The 17,829-nt window shown below is 43.0% G+C and overlaps 1 protein-coding gene across 1 annotated transcript; it reads left to right on the plus strand.

The window, feature by feature from the left end:
• The first annotated feature begins 579 nt into the window (after nucleotides 1-579).
• Nucleotides 580-16,939, plus strand: LOC143936587 (interferon-induced transmembrane protein 3-like). Its single transcript, XM_077460741.1, has 2 exons — nucleotides 580-935; nucleotides 14,284-16,939. Exons 1-2 carry the CDS (start codon nucleotides 693-695, stop codon nucleotides 14,485-14,487), a joined length of 447 nt encoding a protein of 148 aa, XP_077316867.1. The 5' UTR covers nucleotides 580-692; the 3' UTR covers nucleotides 14,488-16,939.
• Nucleotides 16,940-17,829: the final 890 nt, after the last annotated feature.

Here is a 17,829-nt window from a genome sequence, read left to right on the forward strand (position 1 = left end):
ACACCAATACTGGGGTTTAATATTGCGTCCGCTGACACCAGTGCTGGGGGTTAATAGTGCATCCGCTGACACCAGTGCTGGGGCTCAATAGTGCGTCCGCTGACACCAGTGCTGGGTGTTAATAGTGCGTCCGCTGATGCCAGTGCTGAGGGTTAATAGTGCGTCCGCTGATGCCAGTGCTGAGGGTTAATAATGCGTCCACTGACACCAATGCTGGGGGGAAAGGACAGTTTGCATTCAGCCCCCATTGGATGTGAAAATTTGTCCTGTGGCCCTCAGATCATTTGAGTTTGAGACCCCTGGTATATAATAACATGTGGCCATCATGCTGTATCTGCCACAAAGCCATCCTGTATTCAGGCTTGGACAGATAAATGTACACGCAGTTTACATGTTTACATGAAGAGAGATTCCCCTTGACCTAGCACTTGATCTCGTGTTGATCCAGAAGGACAAGTTTCATGTATCTCCTTATTAGTGTACTCCTTATTTCCTGTAACTTTCCCAACTATAATCACATTCTTTTCTTTCCTCTGTTGGGAACATAGGAGAGAAGAGAAACTTTCCCATCAGACTCCTCCTTTCCCTCCCACCAGTTAACATTACTAAATCCTCTCCTGTGTTCTACAAACACTCTTCTCAACAGAGCTCTGCAGAGACTCTTCTATTCTTTCCTCTGCTACCCGGGAACAATGGAAACCAGCGGTTACAACCACGAATTCACCTCGCCACCTAAGTACAGCGAGCGTGGCTACGAGCCGCTGAAAGAAGACATAGAGACTTGTAGTCAACCGATCCAGCACATCCAATCCACTGTGGTGACAATAATGCCAGAGGAGCCCCCTATCCGAGATCACATACTCTGGTCGCTCTTCAATGCCATGTACTTGAACTTCTGCTGCCTTGGATTCTTCGCCCTTATATTTTCTGTCAAGGTAAGAGGAGGTCTTCAGGATTCATGCCAGCGCGACATTGCGCTGAAACAGATTTGGTTTGCTGTTTAACTGCTCTAAATCATCAGTTCACACCATAGAAATGCAGTCCAGAAGCATTTTTACATGCGTGCGTTTGATGCGTTTCTGGTGAATTTTGATGCTTTCCAGTGCATTTCATCCCCCCTCCCCCCCCCTTTTTTTTTTCTTCACCTAAATGGGGAACTTCCATAATGCAATTGGAAACCTTATAACCTACTATCCATGCGTTTCTGATGCAGAAAAAAAAACACGCAATGGACTGCATGTGGTGTGAACCGGCTGTGAAGTGGGTGATAAAGCATAATAAATAATTGTTTTCATCGGACAAATCATCTTTAATTTATAATCATTTTCACTGAACTCATAGAACAGTAACTAGTCAATAAAAACACATAAACTTAAAGCGGGAGTCCACCGGGACTCCGCGTTTTTTTTTTTTTAAAAGCCAGCAGCTACAAATACTGCAGCTGCTGACTTTTAAAATAGTGACACTTACCTGTCCAGCGTGCCCGCGATGTCGGCACCCGAAGCCGATCTCTAGGTCGTCTGTCGGGTCCTGCCGCCGCCATCTTGGGTATGGGAATCAGGAAATGGAGCCTTTCGGCTTCATTTCCCGGTTCCCTACTGCGCATGCGCGAATCGCGCTGCGCAATAAGGACGCTCCCCGCTGCCTCTGGGATCTGTGTGTTTCCCAGCAGGCAGCGGGGCACTTGCGGGATGGGGTGGGCACTTGCGGAAAGGGGCGTAAGTTACGCCCCTTTCCGCAGAGAGCTATCCCGGAATCCAGGTAACTGCACCCCCCCTCCCCCCTGAAAGGTGCCGATTGTGGCACCGGAGGGGGGGAGGGTTCCGATGAGCGGAAGGTCCACTTTAGGGTGGACCTCCGCTTTAAACCCCATACAAACTATTACATTTTCTGCAGATTTTTGTCTTCAGATTTTCTAAAACCATATAATATGAGGTCAAACCTTGATCATTGCGATTGTATGCAATCAGGCAGGCCCTTGCACTACATGATTTTGGTAAACCTGAAGACAAAACTCTGCAGAAATTCTGATGCCTTGTACACACAGTTGGAAATTCCGACGGAAAAGGTCCGATCGGATTATATTGTCCGAAAATCAGATCGTGTGTGGGCTCTATTGGACTTTTTCCGCCGGAAATTCAGACGGAAAAAATTTGAGAGCAGGATCTCAAATTTTCAGACAAAAAAATCCGATCTGACTTTTTTCCAATCGTTTGTAGAGAATTCCAATCGGACAAAGTACCACGCATGCGCAGATCAAATTATGAGACCAAAGCTATTGGCTACTAGCCTCAACGTAGTCCCGTCATAATGAACGTCATCACGCTTCGAACGATCGGATTTTCCGACCATGTGTATGTAACCCCAGTTTAGGACAAAATCCGTAGGAATGTTCGACCGTGTGTACAGGGCATAATAGTGTGTATGGGGCTTTAAGGTCACTGCCCAGCAATGAATACCTACACCAACACAAAACCCACTTCCTTAAGCAGCTGAACACAACACAATGAGCTTCACTCACAACAATTAAAGAAACAAAGAAAACATGCTGGGCTATATGTGAGCTGAATACACGCTGTGCAATTTTCTTTAGATTTTTTTTCCTTTTGAATTTACCAAAACAATATAATATGAGGTCAAACCTAATGCCACGTACACACGGTCGGAGAATCCGTCGGAATGCGTCTTATCGGACCGTATCGTCAGATAATCCGACTGTGTGTGGTGTGCATCGGACTGATTCTGTCTGAATCTCCGTCGGACCCAATTTTCCAACATGTTGGAAATATTTCCCGACCAACTGGGCCGGTCAGACGTAATCCGATCATGTGTAGAGAATTTTGATCGGACCAAGTGCCACGCATGCTCAGATCAAATTCCTACATCAAAGCTATTGGCTACTAGCCTGAATCTTGTCCCATCGTAACGAAATTACGTCATCACGTTCTGAAAGATCGGATTTTTCGACAACTTAGTCCGACCGTGTGTATGCAACAGTTTCGGACACAATCCGTCAGACTAAATCTGACGGACAAAATCCGACGGATTTGGTTGTGGAAATCTCCGACCGTGTGTACAGGGGCTTAGAGTTTCCATTTGTATGCAGTCAGGCAGGCCCTTGTACTATATGGTCTGGTAAATCTAAAGGAAATCGGACAACAAAAGTTGTATAGGGTCTTAAACTGGCCATACACCATATACTTTTCTTATTCAATTTTCTTTAGATTTACCTTCAACTATGTAGTGCAAGGACCTGCCTGATTGCATACAAATTTAAAGTGTTTAGGTCTGACCTCATATTATATGGTTTTGGTAAATCTAAAGGAAAGTTTGTATAATGTATGGCCAGCCTTAAGCCTCGTACACACGGTACGATTGTTGACAGGGGATTGTCTGTTGACAGACTGTTGTCCTGTAATCTTACCGTTAGTACGCTCCTTTTGACAATTTTTGTCCAACTTTCGGCCAACAAATGTTGGATGACAGGCTAGTAAATTGTTGGCGGACAATGGTTTGACGTCAGCGTTTCGTATGGTCAGTACACAAAAGTACAAACGTGCATGCTCGGAATCAATGCTCACCAAACTAAATTAGCAGAAGGGGCCCAAAGGGTGGTGCACAAGAGCTGGAATTCCATGTAGTACGTCACTACGTTCATGTTTGTTAGTCGACAATTGTGTACCGTTAGTATACAAGACAAGATCCTGCCCTTTTGACAAAAATCAGAAGCTCGGTTGGCCAGCAATCGTACTGTGTGTACAAGGCTTTAGGCTCCATACACGCTATTAGATTTTATGCAGATTTTTGTCTTCAGATTTACCAAAACCATGTAGTGCAAGGGCCGGCCTGATGGCATACAAATTCAAACTTTTAAGGTTTGACCTCATATTATATGGTTTTGGTAAATCTGAAGACAAAAACCTGCAGAAAATCTAATGATGTGTATGGGGTCTTAGATCTCGTACACACGGTACGATTGTTAAACGACGGAGCTTCTAATTTTTGTCAAAAGCACGTGTGCAGGATTTTGTCTAGCATACTAACTATCCGCAAATTGACGTTTGACAAACACGAACGTAGTGACGTACTATGAGAGTATAAAGAGGAAGTTAATTTCTCCCTTTGGGTCCCTTCTGCTAATTTCGTGTTAGTAGAAGTTAGTAAAATTTTGGTGAGCGTTGATTTGCAATTTTCAGATCTTACAAAAAAATGCCTTAAAATAAGTTTGTCATAACCGCATCATTATCACCAGCAAAACAGCTTCATTATTATCCCATTAAAGAAGATGAGAATGTGCGCAGCATTTTGACATTTCATCAGCTGCCGCATCACAAATGTTAATTCTAGATTACGAATGGTAGTTTATAAAAACTCTTCTGGCTTGTTCATTGATTCCGAGCATGCGTGGTTGTACTTTCGACTTTTGTGTGACGGATTTCTGTACTGACCATCCGAAAATCGGAGCTTGAGTTCACATCCAATAAAAATTTTATAACCTGCACATCCAGCTTTTGTCTGATGTAAAAGTCAAATCGGCTGTTGAAAGCACCATACTAACGTTCCGAAAATCTGCAGACAGTTCGTCTTCAGACTTTTCCCTCCTGATTTTTGTACCGCGTGTATGAGGCCTTAGGCCCCTTTCACACGTGCGGACCGTATGTCCGTATTTCATCCATCCGTTTTCAGATGAAATGCAGACATACATGCATACCTATGGGATAGCGGGTGTCAGCGGATGTTCATCCGTCCCCGCTATGGTCCAATTCTGCAGACAGAGGAAAATCCTATTTTTCTATCTGTCTGCAGAGCGGATCGGATGAACACGGACAGACGGTCTGTGTTCAACCAATCCCCATAGAGGAGAGCGGAGATCTGGCAGGGCGGTCCCTGCACAGTGTGCAAGGACCGCCCTGTCATCCGCTGGCCCAGCAGGGATCAACGGAGCGATCCCCCCTGAGCAAGCGCATGCTCACCGGGCGGATCATCACGGATCCATCCCGTGTGAAAGGACCCTTAAGGCCGCGTACACACGCGCGGACTGTTCGCCCAACTTTGTCCGTCCAACAGTTTCGGCAAACAGTCCGCTCAAACTTAGCATGGACGGACATGGCCACACACGACGGACGAACAGTTTGCTGAAACCGTGCGCGATGACGTGAACGGCACGTACGACGGGACGAAAAATACGACGTCCTATACACTGCATTATAGCTTTCGGCGTGTAAATCCTTTCTGAGCATGCGCGCAACTTTGTTTGACGAACAAGCCTACACACGAGCGGACTGTTCGCTGAAACAAGGTTTCAGCGGACAGTTTTACGGAATTTCCGAAAAACCTTGTCCGTCCAACTGTCCGCTGAAACTGTCCGCTGAAAGCCCACACACGAGCGGACTGTCCGCCCAAACACTGTTCAGCGGACAAAGTTGGACGAACAGTCCGCCCGTGTGTACGCGGCCTTAGGCCCCTACATACGATATGAAAATCGGATGGAAAAATTTGTACAACGAGCTGTCTGCCGATTTTCAGATTGTAAATACGGTGCTTTCGACAGCCGATTTCACTCTTTTTTTTTAAGACAAAAGTTGGTTGGGCAGACTATAAGATTTTTATCGGATGTGAACTCAAATTCAGATTTTCGTTTCATTAGTACGGTTTTATATCCTTCAGACTTATACACTCTCAATACACACTTCAATGGGAATGCTGAATGTAACTTTAAAGAGATCCTTTCACCGGACCTCATATTTATATTAGAACCTGGCAGCAGTAGAGGATAATAAACACATTCATGTTTCCCTACTTTAAAAAAAGTTTCTCCACTATTATGACTCATGAAATTTCAGTAGGAATCTGACCACTTCCTGGAAAAGTCATTTCCTGTCTGTGCCAACCCCTATTCCTGCCCCCTCCCCATCTGGCTGTTTTGGAAGCCTCAAACATTAATGATAGCTGGGTATGCTTGTGGAGCATCATTTGACTGACAGTTTCTACATGAGACCACTGTTGTTCAATTCAAGATGGGGGCACTCAGTAGTCTCAGGCCTGTTCAATATTGTAATATCAATAATTACAAGGAGATTAAATGCACAAAACAAAGTAGTTTGATATGTATTCTTAAGAGAAGATAGTATAGGGATGGCGTCTCTTTAAACAAGCATTTAAAAGGCTTCAGCAACAGATAAACTGAGATTAAACAATGGCCATGTGTATGAGGCCTTAAAAGGAAAGTTGGCATTCAGTTTTGGACAAATGCCAGTGTGATAAATTGTCCACCGGTGTCTCAGAACGTGTTTTTCTGAAATATTGTTCCCAGCACTTCCCGCCCACCAAGGTCATTATGGTGTAATCATACACTGTCGTTTAATTTGTATTAGTGAGCTTTGCCAGGAAGGGAGGAGGTGGAGGAAGAAGAAGGAAGGATGTGCAGCTCGTTTTTTTTCACAAAACTTTTTGTAAGCAGAGTTTCTATCTAAAATCAAATGGGTGATTTAGCATAATTTAATTTAATCAAACCTGGGATACGGCCCTGAAAATTCTTATAGTAAAGAATAGAAGCTCAGGAACAATTGTTTCTGTTTTGCAATTTATGCAAACTTGTTACATTAAAATGTCTAGCTCATCTATGGGATACTTTGCACTAAAATATTTAGGCTACAATGATGCCATAGTACTGACACTGTTCACGTTTATGGTATGCTAAGATTGTAAACGGTTTGAGGGGTTGTAAAGGAATTATTCTTTTTTTTTTTTTTTAAATAACAAACATGTTATACTTACCTCCACTGTGCAGCTCGTTTTGCATATCGTGGCCCCGAACCTCCTGCAAGGACTCCACAACTTCACGCGATCTCCCTCGCATGATGTGGAGTGGTGGCGGGCACACTCCCGTGATACAGCGGGGGCGACTTGGCCCCCGCCCCCGGCGCGCCATGTCATTGGATGTGATTGACAGCGGCGCGAGCCAATGGCTGCGCTGCTCCATCCACTGTAACCAATCAGCAGCCAGGCTGATCGGCGAAGAGGATTTCGGGGACGAGCGCGGGACTTTCGAGGGGTCAGGTAAGTATAACAGGGGGCCGTGGGGGGGCAGTATTGTCAGATGTTTTTTCACCTTAATGCATAGAATGCATTGAGGTGAATTTTTTTTTACCTTTTACAACCCCTTTAAAGTGTTACTAAACCCACAACAGTAAAATCAGTCTGCGTATGCAGCATAGCATGCTTGTTAAACTCATTGTGGAACTTAAGGGGTTAATCCTCTGCAGTGTGTAGAAAGGCTATTTTATCCAGTGTGCATAGATCTTTTCCTCCTGCACTGTCTTTCTGGGAAGGCCAGCTAACACAGATAGGTTAGCCGACCTGCACATGCTCAGTTGTGTCTTTTATGCTGGAGAGAACTTTTTCTTGTTCTCAGAGATAGCCAGGTGAGAGGATATTGGCATGACACGTGTGGGCGTGTATACAGGCTGCAGTGAAATCTCCTCCTTCCTGAACTCTCAGCACTGGAAAAACTGTGCAGTTTATCATGTAACTGTGGTAACTGTGGTATACAGATCACCCAACAAGGTACAGTATCTCAAAAAGTGAGTACACCCCTCAAATTTTTGTAAATAATTTATTATATATTTCCATGTGACAACACTGAAGAAATTACACTTTGCTACACTGTAAAGTAGTGAGGGTACAGCTTGTATAACAGTGTAAATTTGCTGTCCCCTCAAAATAACTTAACACAAATACATTAATGTCTAAACCGCTGGCAACAAATGTGAGTACACCCATAAGTAAAAATGTCCAAATTGGACCCAATTAGCCATTTTATCTCCCCAGTGTCATGTGACTCGTTAGTGTTACAAGGTCTCAGGTGTGAATGGGGAGCAGGTGTGTTAAACGTGGTGTTATCGCTCTCACTCTCACTCTCTCATTCTGGTCACTGGAAGTTCCACATGGTACTTCATGGCAAATAACTCTCCGAGGATCTGAAAAAAAGAATTGTTGCTCTACATAAAGATGGTCTAGGCTATAAGAAGATTGCCAAGGCTCTGAAACTGAGCTGCAGCACGGTGGCCAAGACCATACAGCGGTTGAACAGGACAGTTTCCACTCAGAACAGGCCTCACCATGGTCAACCAAAGAAGTTGAGCGCACATGCTCAGTGTCATATCCAGAGGTTGTCTTTGAGAAATAGAAGTATGAGTGCTGCCAGCATTGCTGCAGAGGTTGAAGGGGTGGGGGGTCAGCCTGCCAGTGCTCAGACCATACACCGCACGCTGCATCAAATTGGTCTGCTTGGCTGTTGTCCCAGAAGGAAGCCTGTTCTAAAGATGATGCACAAGAAAGCACGCAAACAGTTTGCTGAAGATAAGCAGATTAAGGACATGGATTTCTGGAACCATGTTCTGTGGTCTGATGAGACCAATATAAACGTATTTGGTTTAGATGGAGTCAAGGATGTGTGGCGGCAACTGGGTGAGGAGCACAAAGACAAGTGTGTCTTGCCTACAGTCAAGCATAGTGGTGGGAGTGTCATGGTCTGGGGCTGCATTAGTGCTGCCGGCACTGGGGAGCTACAGTTCATTGAGGGAACCATGAATACCAACATGTACTGTGACTTACTGAAGCAGAACATGATTCCCTCCCTTTGGAGCCTGGACCGCAGGGCAGTATTCCAATATGATGACGACCCCAAACACACCTCCAAGACAACCACTGCCTTGCTAAAGAAGCTGAGGGTAAAGGTGATGGACTGGCCAAAGATGTCTCCAGACCTAAACCCTATTGAGCATCTGTGGAACATCCTCAAATGGAAGGTGGAGGAGCTCAAGGTCTCTAACATCCACCAGCTCTGTGATGTCATCATGGAGGAGTGGAAGAGGACTCCAGTCACAACCTGTGAAGCTCTGGGGAGCTCCATGCCCAAGAGGGTTAGGGCAGTGCTGGAAAATAATGGCGGCCACACAAAATATTGACACTTTGGGCCCAATGTGGACATTTTCACTTAGGGGTGTACTCACTTTTGTTGCCAGCAGTTTAGACGTCAATGGCTGTGTGTTGAGCTATTTTGAGGGGACAGCAAATTTACACTGTTATACAAGCTGTACACTCACTACTTTACATTGCAGCAAAGTGTCATTTCTTCAGTGTTGTCACATGAAAAGATATATAATAAAATATTTACAAAAAATGTGAGGGGTGTACTCACTTTTGTGAGATACTGTATATAGTGGCATTATTTTAATGTAAAAAGAAGATTTAAAAGCTTTGTGCACTGTGGGGGGGGGGGGGGGGGGGTGGATGAACTATTTTCATATTACTGGGTTTAGTAACACTTTAAGTACAGTGCATGTATCTTTTTATATTTTCTTTATATAAAATTGGAAAAAAGTTTAATAAAAATTGTTATTAAAAAATAATTTCTAGCTCACCCATTTAACACTCCGACTTAGTGGGCGCCCAATGTGATACAATCACTTTCTCTATAAACAGCTTTGCTGCAGACGTACATTTGGATCGCTCACACGCTAATGCGGGCACATTTTTGCCATTAGAATATAAATCAGTTTAGCCATGAAAAATGATCGAGCACAGCCTCTGGATAGATTGTTTTCTAAATCTTTTTTTCCAGCAAGTGTTAAATGTCAGCACAGGAGGAGCTGAGAGCTTCCAGGGCTGAAGGAATGCAGGGGTGGGGGGGAGCTGGTAAATCAATCATGTCAGAGAAAGATTGAAAGCAGCAGGGAGAAAGAGAGCCAAGGATTGTCTTAAAACAAAAACAAAGTTCCTTTGTGTCATGGCACATCTTTCTGTACTGTACACTGCTTGTAGTGCATGCGCGGTGCGGTGTACACAACCAGCCCATTTTCAGCATCTGCATATGCGCAGGTGTTACATCATCAGTGTCCAGTCAATGGCCGAAAAGAAAAGCTGGCCTACTCTATTGGTTTGAAATTTTTTGTTTGATTGTATAATCATTAGTGGGATCAAAACATTTGTTTTCAAACCCAGTTAAAGAGGAAGTAAACCCTGATGAGTTTACTTCCTCTTTCATTCCCTGCAAAGGCAAAGCATAATGGACTACTATGCATCGCATAGTAGTCCATTATGTGTCACTTACCTGACACATGAGCCAGCGAAGTCACCGCTGTCCCCTGTAGTCCGGCGCATCCATCTTCTCGGTGGGGTCTCGCAGCTCTGCCGCTGTCATTCGGCGAAGCCGCGATGACGTCACTCCCGCGCATGCGCACGGGAGCCGAGACGCGCGGCATCTTCGTTATCGACGATGCCACGCTCAGTGCGCCTGCGCACCGCTGTCTACGGCGCATGCGCCGTAGACAGCGGTGCCCGTCTTCGGGCAAATATCTCCTAAACCGTATAGGTTTGGGAGATATTTCTTGGACCTACAGGTAAGCCTTAATCTAGGCTTTCCTGTAGGTCAAAGTGGTTTGTAAGGGTTTACAACCACTTTAAGAGAAAATTCAGGAGGAGAAGGGGCAGGATGGAATTTTTTTTTTTCTTGAATAAACACATTTCTAACGTTTGAATGTGTTTTTTGTTCAATAAAATTATATTCATTCCAAAAGGTAAAAGAAAACAACCTTTTTCTACTTCCGATGACTTGACAAATGTCATTTGAATGTACTTATGACAGTTTTCATATGTATGTTCATACAAACGTTTGTTGCAAAATCTACTAGTGTATGGCCATGATCTGATCAGTTACTGTGTTGCCCGCCTCCACATTATATGGCCATTGAGACTTGGCTGGAGAAGGCAATGTGAACACTGAGCAAAAAGAATAGACTAATATATGTAGAGACAATGGGGGTTATTTACTAAAGGAGAATCCACTTGGAAGTAAAGTCGCTGTAGATCCGAGGGGGACATGCAAGGAAAATAAAAAACAGCATTTTATCTTGCACATGATTGGATGATAAAATCAGCAGAGCTTCCACTCATTTCAGATCTACCCCTTAGATTTAGAGCGACTGCACTTCCAAGTGCACTTTCAGTGCAAAGTGGATTTGCCTTTCGTAAATAACCCCCAATATGTACCTGTGATGTGTGTCCAATGCAGTTTTGCACTTTTGAAATGCATATACATCCAGTTCGAAACAAAGAACAGTTCCTGACTCTTTGTGAATTCTGTACTTGAAAAATATGACTATGAATTATAAACAGTATATATACCGCGCTGTTCCTCTAAAAAATTGTTAAGCCGCCAGCACAGCAAGGGATCCGTATTGCAAAATGTAACAAAAGATGAAAAATGCAGCGCTCAAAGAAACACTAATAATTCCAAATTAGTGAAAAACTAAAATCAATAAATATGCATGTGAAACATACACCAGTGAAAGTGTAAACACAATAATGTAGTGATAAAAATCCTTGTAAATAAAAGTCCTTATAAATGTTGTGGAAAAAAGATATTTCTAAATAAGAGTCCTTATAAATAAGATGTGATCAAAATAACAGTCCAAATTTTTAAGTGATAAAGTCCAGAAAATAGATAATAGTGATTCAAAATGTGAAATAATGGTATGCAGTCAAAGATGTAATATTCCGTGAGTGAAATAACGTGAGATCCACCACCATGAATAAATGGAGGCTTACCGGAACGTGTAGACACAGATGGGTATACACCCACTGGGTCACACGAGCTTTAATGGTAATAATACCATAATGGAGAAATGGAGCATTTGGGAAAGGAGGGATTATTGCAGTGCCTGTCATTTAAACCAGTAAGCAAATGTTTGTTAAAAAGAAATATATGAGAATTTTTTATTACAACGTGATAACAAAATATTACATTCAAATATAAAGAGAAACAAAAAAATTGTAATAAAAAATTCTCATATATTTCTTTTTAACAAACATTTGCTTACTGGTTTAAATGACAGGCACCACAATAATCCCTCCTTTCCCAAATGCTCCATTTCTCCATTAACTTAATTGTGGGATGAGGTGCCATATCTGAAACAGACCTCTCTGCCATTTCCTTCCATTTTTTTATTTTTCCGGTAATAATACCTAATTTCTTGGCCACAAGTTTTACGTTTCAGGAAACAATTGGGTAACTCTTCAATATTGTATTGAAACAGCCTCACGAATAATTACCAAAGAGGAAGACAAAAAAACGGAGGGCACATAGCGTAATATTGCTGTCCGAGAGCCAGGGAAAGACTATTGTGTTTACACTTTCACTGGTGTATGTTTTACATTGTTTTTTATTCATTTTTTTATTCATTTTAGTTTTTCACTAATTTGGAATTATTAGTGTTTCTTTGAGCGCTGCACTTTTTCAAAATATGACTATGGCCTTTTGCACACAGTACTGATTTGAGTACATTTGTGTTGCACATTATCAAGTGTATTCGTGTGTATTTATGTGCGCATTTACACGCACAATACAATCCTGGCAAAATCCATGAATATTTATGCTCATATGCACGTATTTGTGTGCATTTGCATGTACCGGAGCAAAATACTGACTGGGAGCGCAGATTTTTATTTTTTAAAATTTTTTATTCAAGAATATGCAGCTCTTTATTACGCGCCTGTGTGTATCGGCTCATTGTAAACAATAAGTCCATTTTAGATCAGTAAAAAAAAAAAATAGTTGGGTGGAGGGGGGATTATGGTGTGGGATTGTTTTTCAGAGGTTGGGCTTGGCCCCTTAGTTCCAGTGAAGGAAACTCTTAAAGGGGTTGTAAAGTCTCATGGTTTTTCACCTTAATGCATTCTATGCATTAAGGTGAAAAAGCTTCTGTGCTTAAGCTGCCCCCCCCCCCTTTTTGTTTTTTTCCTTACCTGAACCTGATCGTTTAGCGATGACTATCTCAGGTCCTCGTTTGAGCGATTGATAACAGCACGAGACATTGGCTCCCACTGCTGTCAATCAAATGGAGTGACAGGGAAGCTAGGGGTGGAGCCGAGTACTGCTGTCTGTGTCAATGGATGCAGCAGTGGGATTCGTGAGAGTGGCCGCACGGGTGCCCCCAGAGAAAGAGGCTCTACATGGGGGGCACCTGATGAAGAGGAGGAGGAGCCAGGAGCGCCACTGGTCCACCCCAGAAAAGGAATATCATGGCTGCAATGTGCAAAACCCCTGCACAGAGAAATTAAGTATGTTTGTTTGTTATTTAAAAGAAGAAAAACCTTTACAATCACTTTAAGGCGTCAGCATACCAAGACATTTTGGACAATTTTATGCTCCCAACTTTGTGGGAACAGTTTGGGGATGACCCCTTCCTGTTCCAACATGACTGTGCACCATGCACAAAGCCAGGTGCATAAGACATGGATGAGCGAGTTTGGGGTGGAGGAACTTGACTGTCCTGCACAGAGTCCTGACCCCCAACCCGATAGAACATCTTTGGGATGAATTAGAATGTACACTGCAAGCCAGGCCTTCTTTTCCACATCAGTACCTGACCTCACAAATGCACTTCTGGAAGGATGGTCAAATATTCCCATAGACACACTCCTAAACCTTGTGGACAGCCTTCCCAGAGGAGTTGAAGCTCTTATAGCTGCAAAGGGTGGGCCAACTCAATATAGAACCCTACAGACTAAGCCCTTGTACACACGGTCGGACATTCCGACAACAAAATCCGTCTGATTTTTTCTGACGGATTTTGTCTGAAACTGGTGTTGCATACACACGGTCGGACAAAGTTGCCGGAAAATCCGATCATTCGTAACGTGATGACATTATTTAGTTACGACGGAACTACGTTCAGGCTAGTAGCCAATAACTTTGGTCTAGAATTTGACCTGAGCATGCGTGGCACTTTGTCCGATCGGAATTCTCTACAAGCGATCGGACAAAGTCCGATCGGATCATGTTGCCGGAAAATGTTTATATCCAGCTCTCAAACTTTGTTGGTCGGACATTCTGACGGAAAAAGTCAGATGAAGCCCACACACGGTCGGATTATCCAACAACACGGTCCGATCGGACATTTTCCGTCGGAATGTCCGACCTTGTGTACAAGTGCTTAGACTTGGCTGCCAGTAAAAAACTGGGCGCTGTATAAATCTTATATAATTAAACTTCATGTGTGTGAAAAGGCAGATGTCCCAATACTTTTGGTAATATAGTGTATAGTTAGGAAGTTTCCACACCTTTTTTTAGTAACATAACACTCTCAGACATGACCTCCTCTAGCCCCCACCGCTCCCAATGAAAATATCATTTGAATATGATTCCTGCTTTATTATAACTAATAACAGACTCTTTCTACTTTGTCACTATCTTAATTTTTTCTTTTTCTTCTTTTATAGTCCCGGGACAGGAAGCTGCTGAAAGATCTGAATGGTGCAACCAGCTATAGTTCCACAGCCCGTTCCTTAAACATCGCTGCCACTGTTCTCTCCATTCTGTTTTCAATTGTCTTTATAGTTATAATAATAATTGTACGAATCAATGTTCCAGGCCCTGAAAATACAGACCTTAGCTACATAAATGATTACGGACACGGAAAGTGATAGCAGCTCAACAACAGCAATGCCTGAGTGTCTTTCGGACCCTTTTTCCTTTCAATCCTCACTATTTTTTAAATCTCGAAATATTTAACTAAAATGTTATTACACTGGCTGCAAGGCTCCTAATTTGTAAATGGGTGTAAATGTAATCTGGCATTCAAGCTTCCAGATAGCTGTGGGATTCTATTTATTTCTATGACTGAATGGAGAAATCATTCAGGCAGGTAAAGGATTAATTTAAAGCGGAGGTCCACCCTAAAATGGACCTCCGCTCATCGGAATCCCCCCCCCCTCCGGCGCCACAATTGGCACCTTTCAGGGGGGAGGGGGGTGCAGTTACCTGGATAATCCAGGTAACTGCACCCACTTCCGGGATAGCTGTCTGCCCGCCCCTTTGCGCAAGTGCCCCGCTGCCTGCTGGGAAACACACAGTTCCCAGAGGCAGCGGGGACCGTCCGGATTGCGCCACGCGGCTTGCGCATGCGCAGTAGGGAACCGGGAAATGAAGCCGAAAGGCTCCATTTCCTGATTCCCATACCCAAGATGGCGGCGGCAGCACCCGAGTGTCGATCTAGAGATCGGCTTCGGGTGCCGACATCGCGGGCGCGCTGGACAGGTAAGTGTCACCATTTTAAAAGTCAGCAGCTGCAGTATTTGTAGCTGCTGACTTTAAAAAAAAAAAAAAACGCGGAGTCCCAGCGGACTCCCGCTTTAAGGATGGGTTTTGGTAGTTAGATGTGCAGTGAATGATGCTATCTGTATGAGGACTGTCACAGCTGCTTTGAAGTTGGTTTAACTGAGGGTCTCAGCAGTGTCCTCCAGCTAGAGACATAACTCCCTGCCTCATTAGACTAGACCCCATTGCTTTAAGCATCTACCTACTTAGATCAGAGATTGGTAATGGACTTGTATGGATTTATTGCCTATTTAGTACAGAAGTCCTGAAAGTACTTAATGGGCACCTTCACACCAGCAGCAAAACACGCCACTTACCCAGCTCATTTAAGTCAATCTAACCTAAAATTTAAAGCGATGTGCAAACTGTTGGCGCTATATAAATCCTGAATAATAATAACCTAGTGGACTATACTGCTTTAACGTGAGTCACCATAAGATGTCCACTACTACCCAAAAAAACATATGTATCTCACTTGGACTTAGTTTCATGCTATAGGACAAGGTCTGAATTGATGACTAATGCCGCGCACATACAACCGGACTTTTCGACAGACTAGGTCCGACGGTCTTACGGCGGAGGTCTGATTGACTTTCTGAACGAAACGGACTTGGCCACACATGACCAGACTAAGTCCGTTCATTTTGAACGTGATGATGTAAACGGGACTAAACAAGGAAGTTCAATAGCCAGTAGCCAATAGCTGCCCTTACGTCGTATTTGGTCCATCGGACTAGCACACAGGCGAACGGTTTTCCCGATTTTTGGTCCGTCGGACTTGAGTCTGTCGGATAGATTTGAAACATGTTTTTTTTCTAGGTCTGTCTGACTTTTGGGGAAAAAAAGTCAGCTGGAGCCCACACACGATCGAATTATACGACGGATTCCGGTCCGCCGGACCAAGTCTGCCGGAAAAGTCCGGTCGTGTGTACGCGGCATTAGACCTACTAATTACCATTCCAGATTTGAATAAGACTACTACAATATTCACCACTCTAGGCACCAAGATGGCAGCCATTGAAGCTAAGTCACAAAGCCAGGCAAAATCAGCTTAATCAAGGAGTATCTCTGCCTATGAAATGTAAAATGTGATCCTGTAACATCCGTTCACAGACAAGACTTTTAAAGTTTAAATTGGTATATGGGTCACTTTAAGGTGTATTGAAAAGTAACAGTTGGCATGATTGTTCTATTAAGGTTAAAATTATAGGTGTCTACCCTCCGTTCTTTATATTCCTGTATAACACTTGTGTGCAACTTTGTTCTAAACCCAAATTTTTGATGCACGTTATTTTATCTTTTACCTAAAGTTTAATGGCTGTTGTTCATCAACTTTTCTGTATATAAAGGGTTCAACGTACTGAATGTTTTCTATTTACTTAATAATAAAACTGATATTAAACTTTGTATAACTCCAAAGTGCCATTTTCACAAGTGCACATTACTTTTCTTCAGATTTTGTAGCTTTTCTAAGATAATATGTATTTTTATTACAAATTGCTATTGTAGTTTAGGCAAAATGTCCACTTTTATAAGGTTGATTATTCATTAAGAGGGCTACTGTTTGTTGTAAATCATGACAACCAATCAGAAACCAGTTTGCTCTGTTTGGTTGGTATATTAGGATGAGTACCACTGCTTTTTGCTTTTTATTTAATTCATTTGATGAAGTATGGGAAAAAGTTGGCTTTTTTTTTGTCTTTACATCTCGTTGTAATAGTTCTTTACAACTTTGTTTTCTGTGACACTTGATTGATTAAAACTGTTTCCCTTTTGTGACTGTGGTTTTGCAATATTCTCAACAATGGAATGCTTAAAACATAAATATTAAAGTATATCTTAAAATGCCAACAACGATTGACAAGTATTATGTGTTCTACTCTATCAAACAAAAGAGGCATAGGAAAGAACTTTGCAACAGGAGTAATATTTAAAATATATTGATTTAAAAAGAAATTGGTGTAATAACACAAGTTAAAGCAGGAAAACAGATATTTAGGCCCCATGTGCACTGGGTGTTTAGCTCCAGTGAATTGGGCCTTGGCATTTAGCTGTAGGCGGAGGGCACAGGTTTTTTGTTTTGTTTAATAAAGATTTATTAAAACATCTTGAAAACATTTCCACAGCATAAGTGATATAATAAAATGACAAAGTAAAGGCACTGCATGAAGTATCTGGAAGAGCTGAGGCAGGGCCGCTGATAAGCCAGTACAACTGGCCCTGTTATACCAGGCCCGGCCACCAGGGGGCCCGAGCAATCTGAATAGATTGTAGAAGAAAGAAAAAAAAAGTCTTTCTCCAACTCCCCCCTCCGCTCCTCCCTCAGCAGCTGTTCAACTGCTCTCAATGAGCACTCCCTCGGGCTAAACATCTCAGAGGCAGAAAGGTGGAGCCTGACTGTGAGATCTTGTAGTTTGAGTCGGCGGGAGGGGGTGTGGCCGGCTTCGAGGGTGATCGTTCCTGGCTTCTTCTGGTGTGCACACATGAGCTGCATTATGGTGACAGTGGATCTGGATTCTCAGGGGACTGCAGGTTACCCCAGTCACATTAACTGCAATGTAAAGTGTAATGTCTGCTTTTCATGTAGCACAGCTGTCCTGACTGAGAAATTGGGTTTTATACTGCACTGCCATATTTCTCACAGTGCTGCATGAAAAAGGACATGTCAT

Source organism: Lithobates pipiens, unplaced genomic scaffold (assembly GCF_037356315.1).
Source record: "Lithobates pipiens isolate NorthernLeopardFrog02 unplaced genomic scaffold, aLitPip1_a1.2 Scaffold_10, whole genome shotgun sequence".
Classification (NCBI taxonomy): Eukaryota; Metazoa; Chordata; class Amphibia; order Anura; family Ranidae; genus Lithobates; species Lithobates pipiens.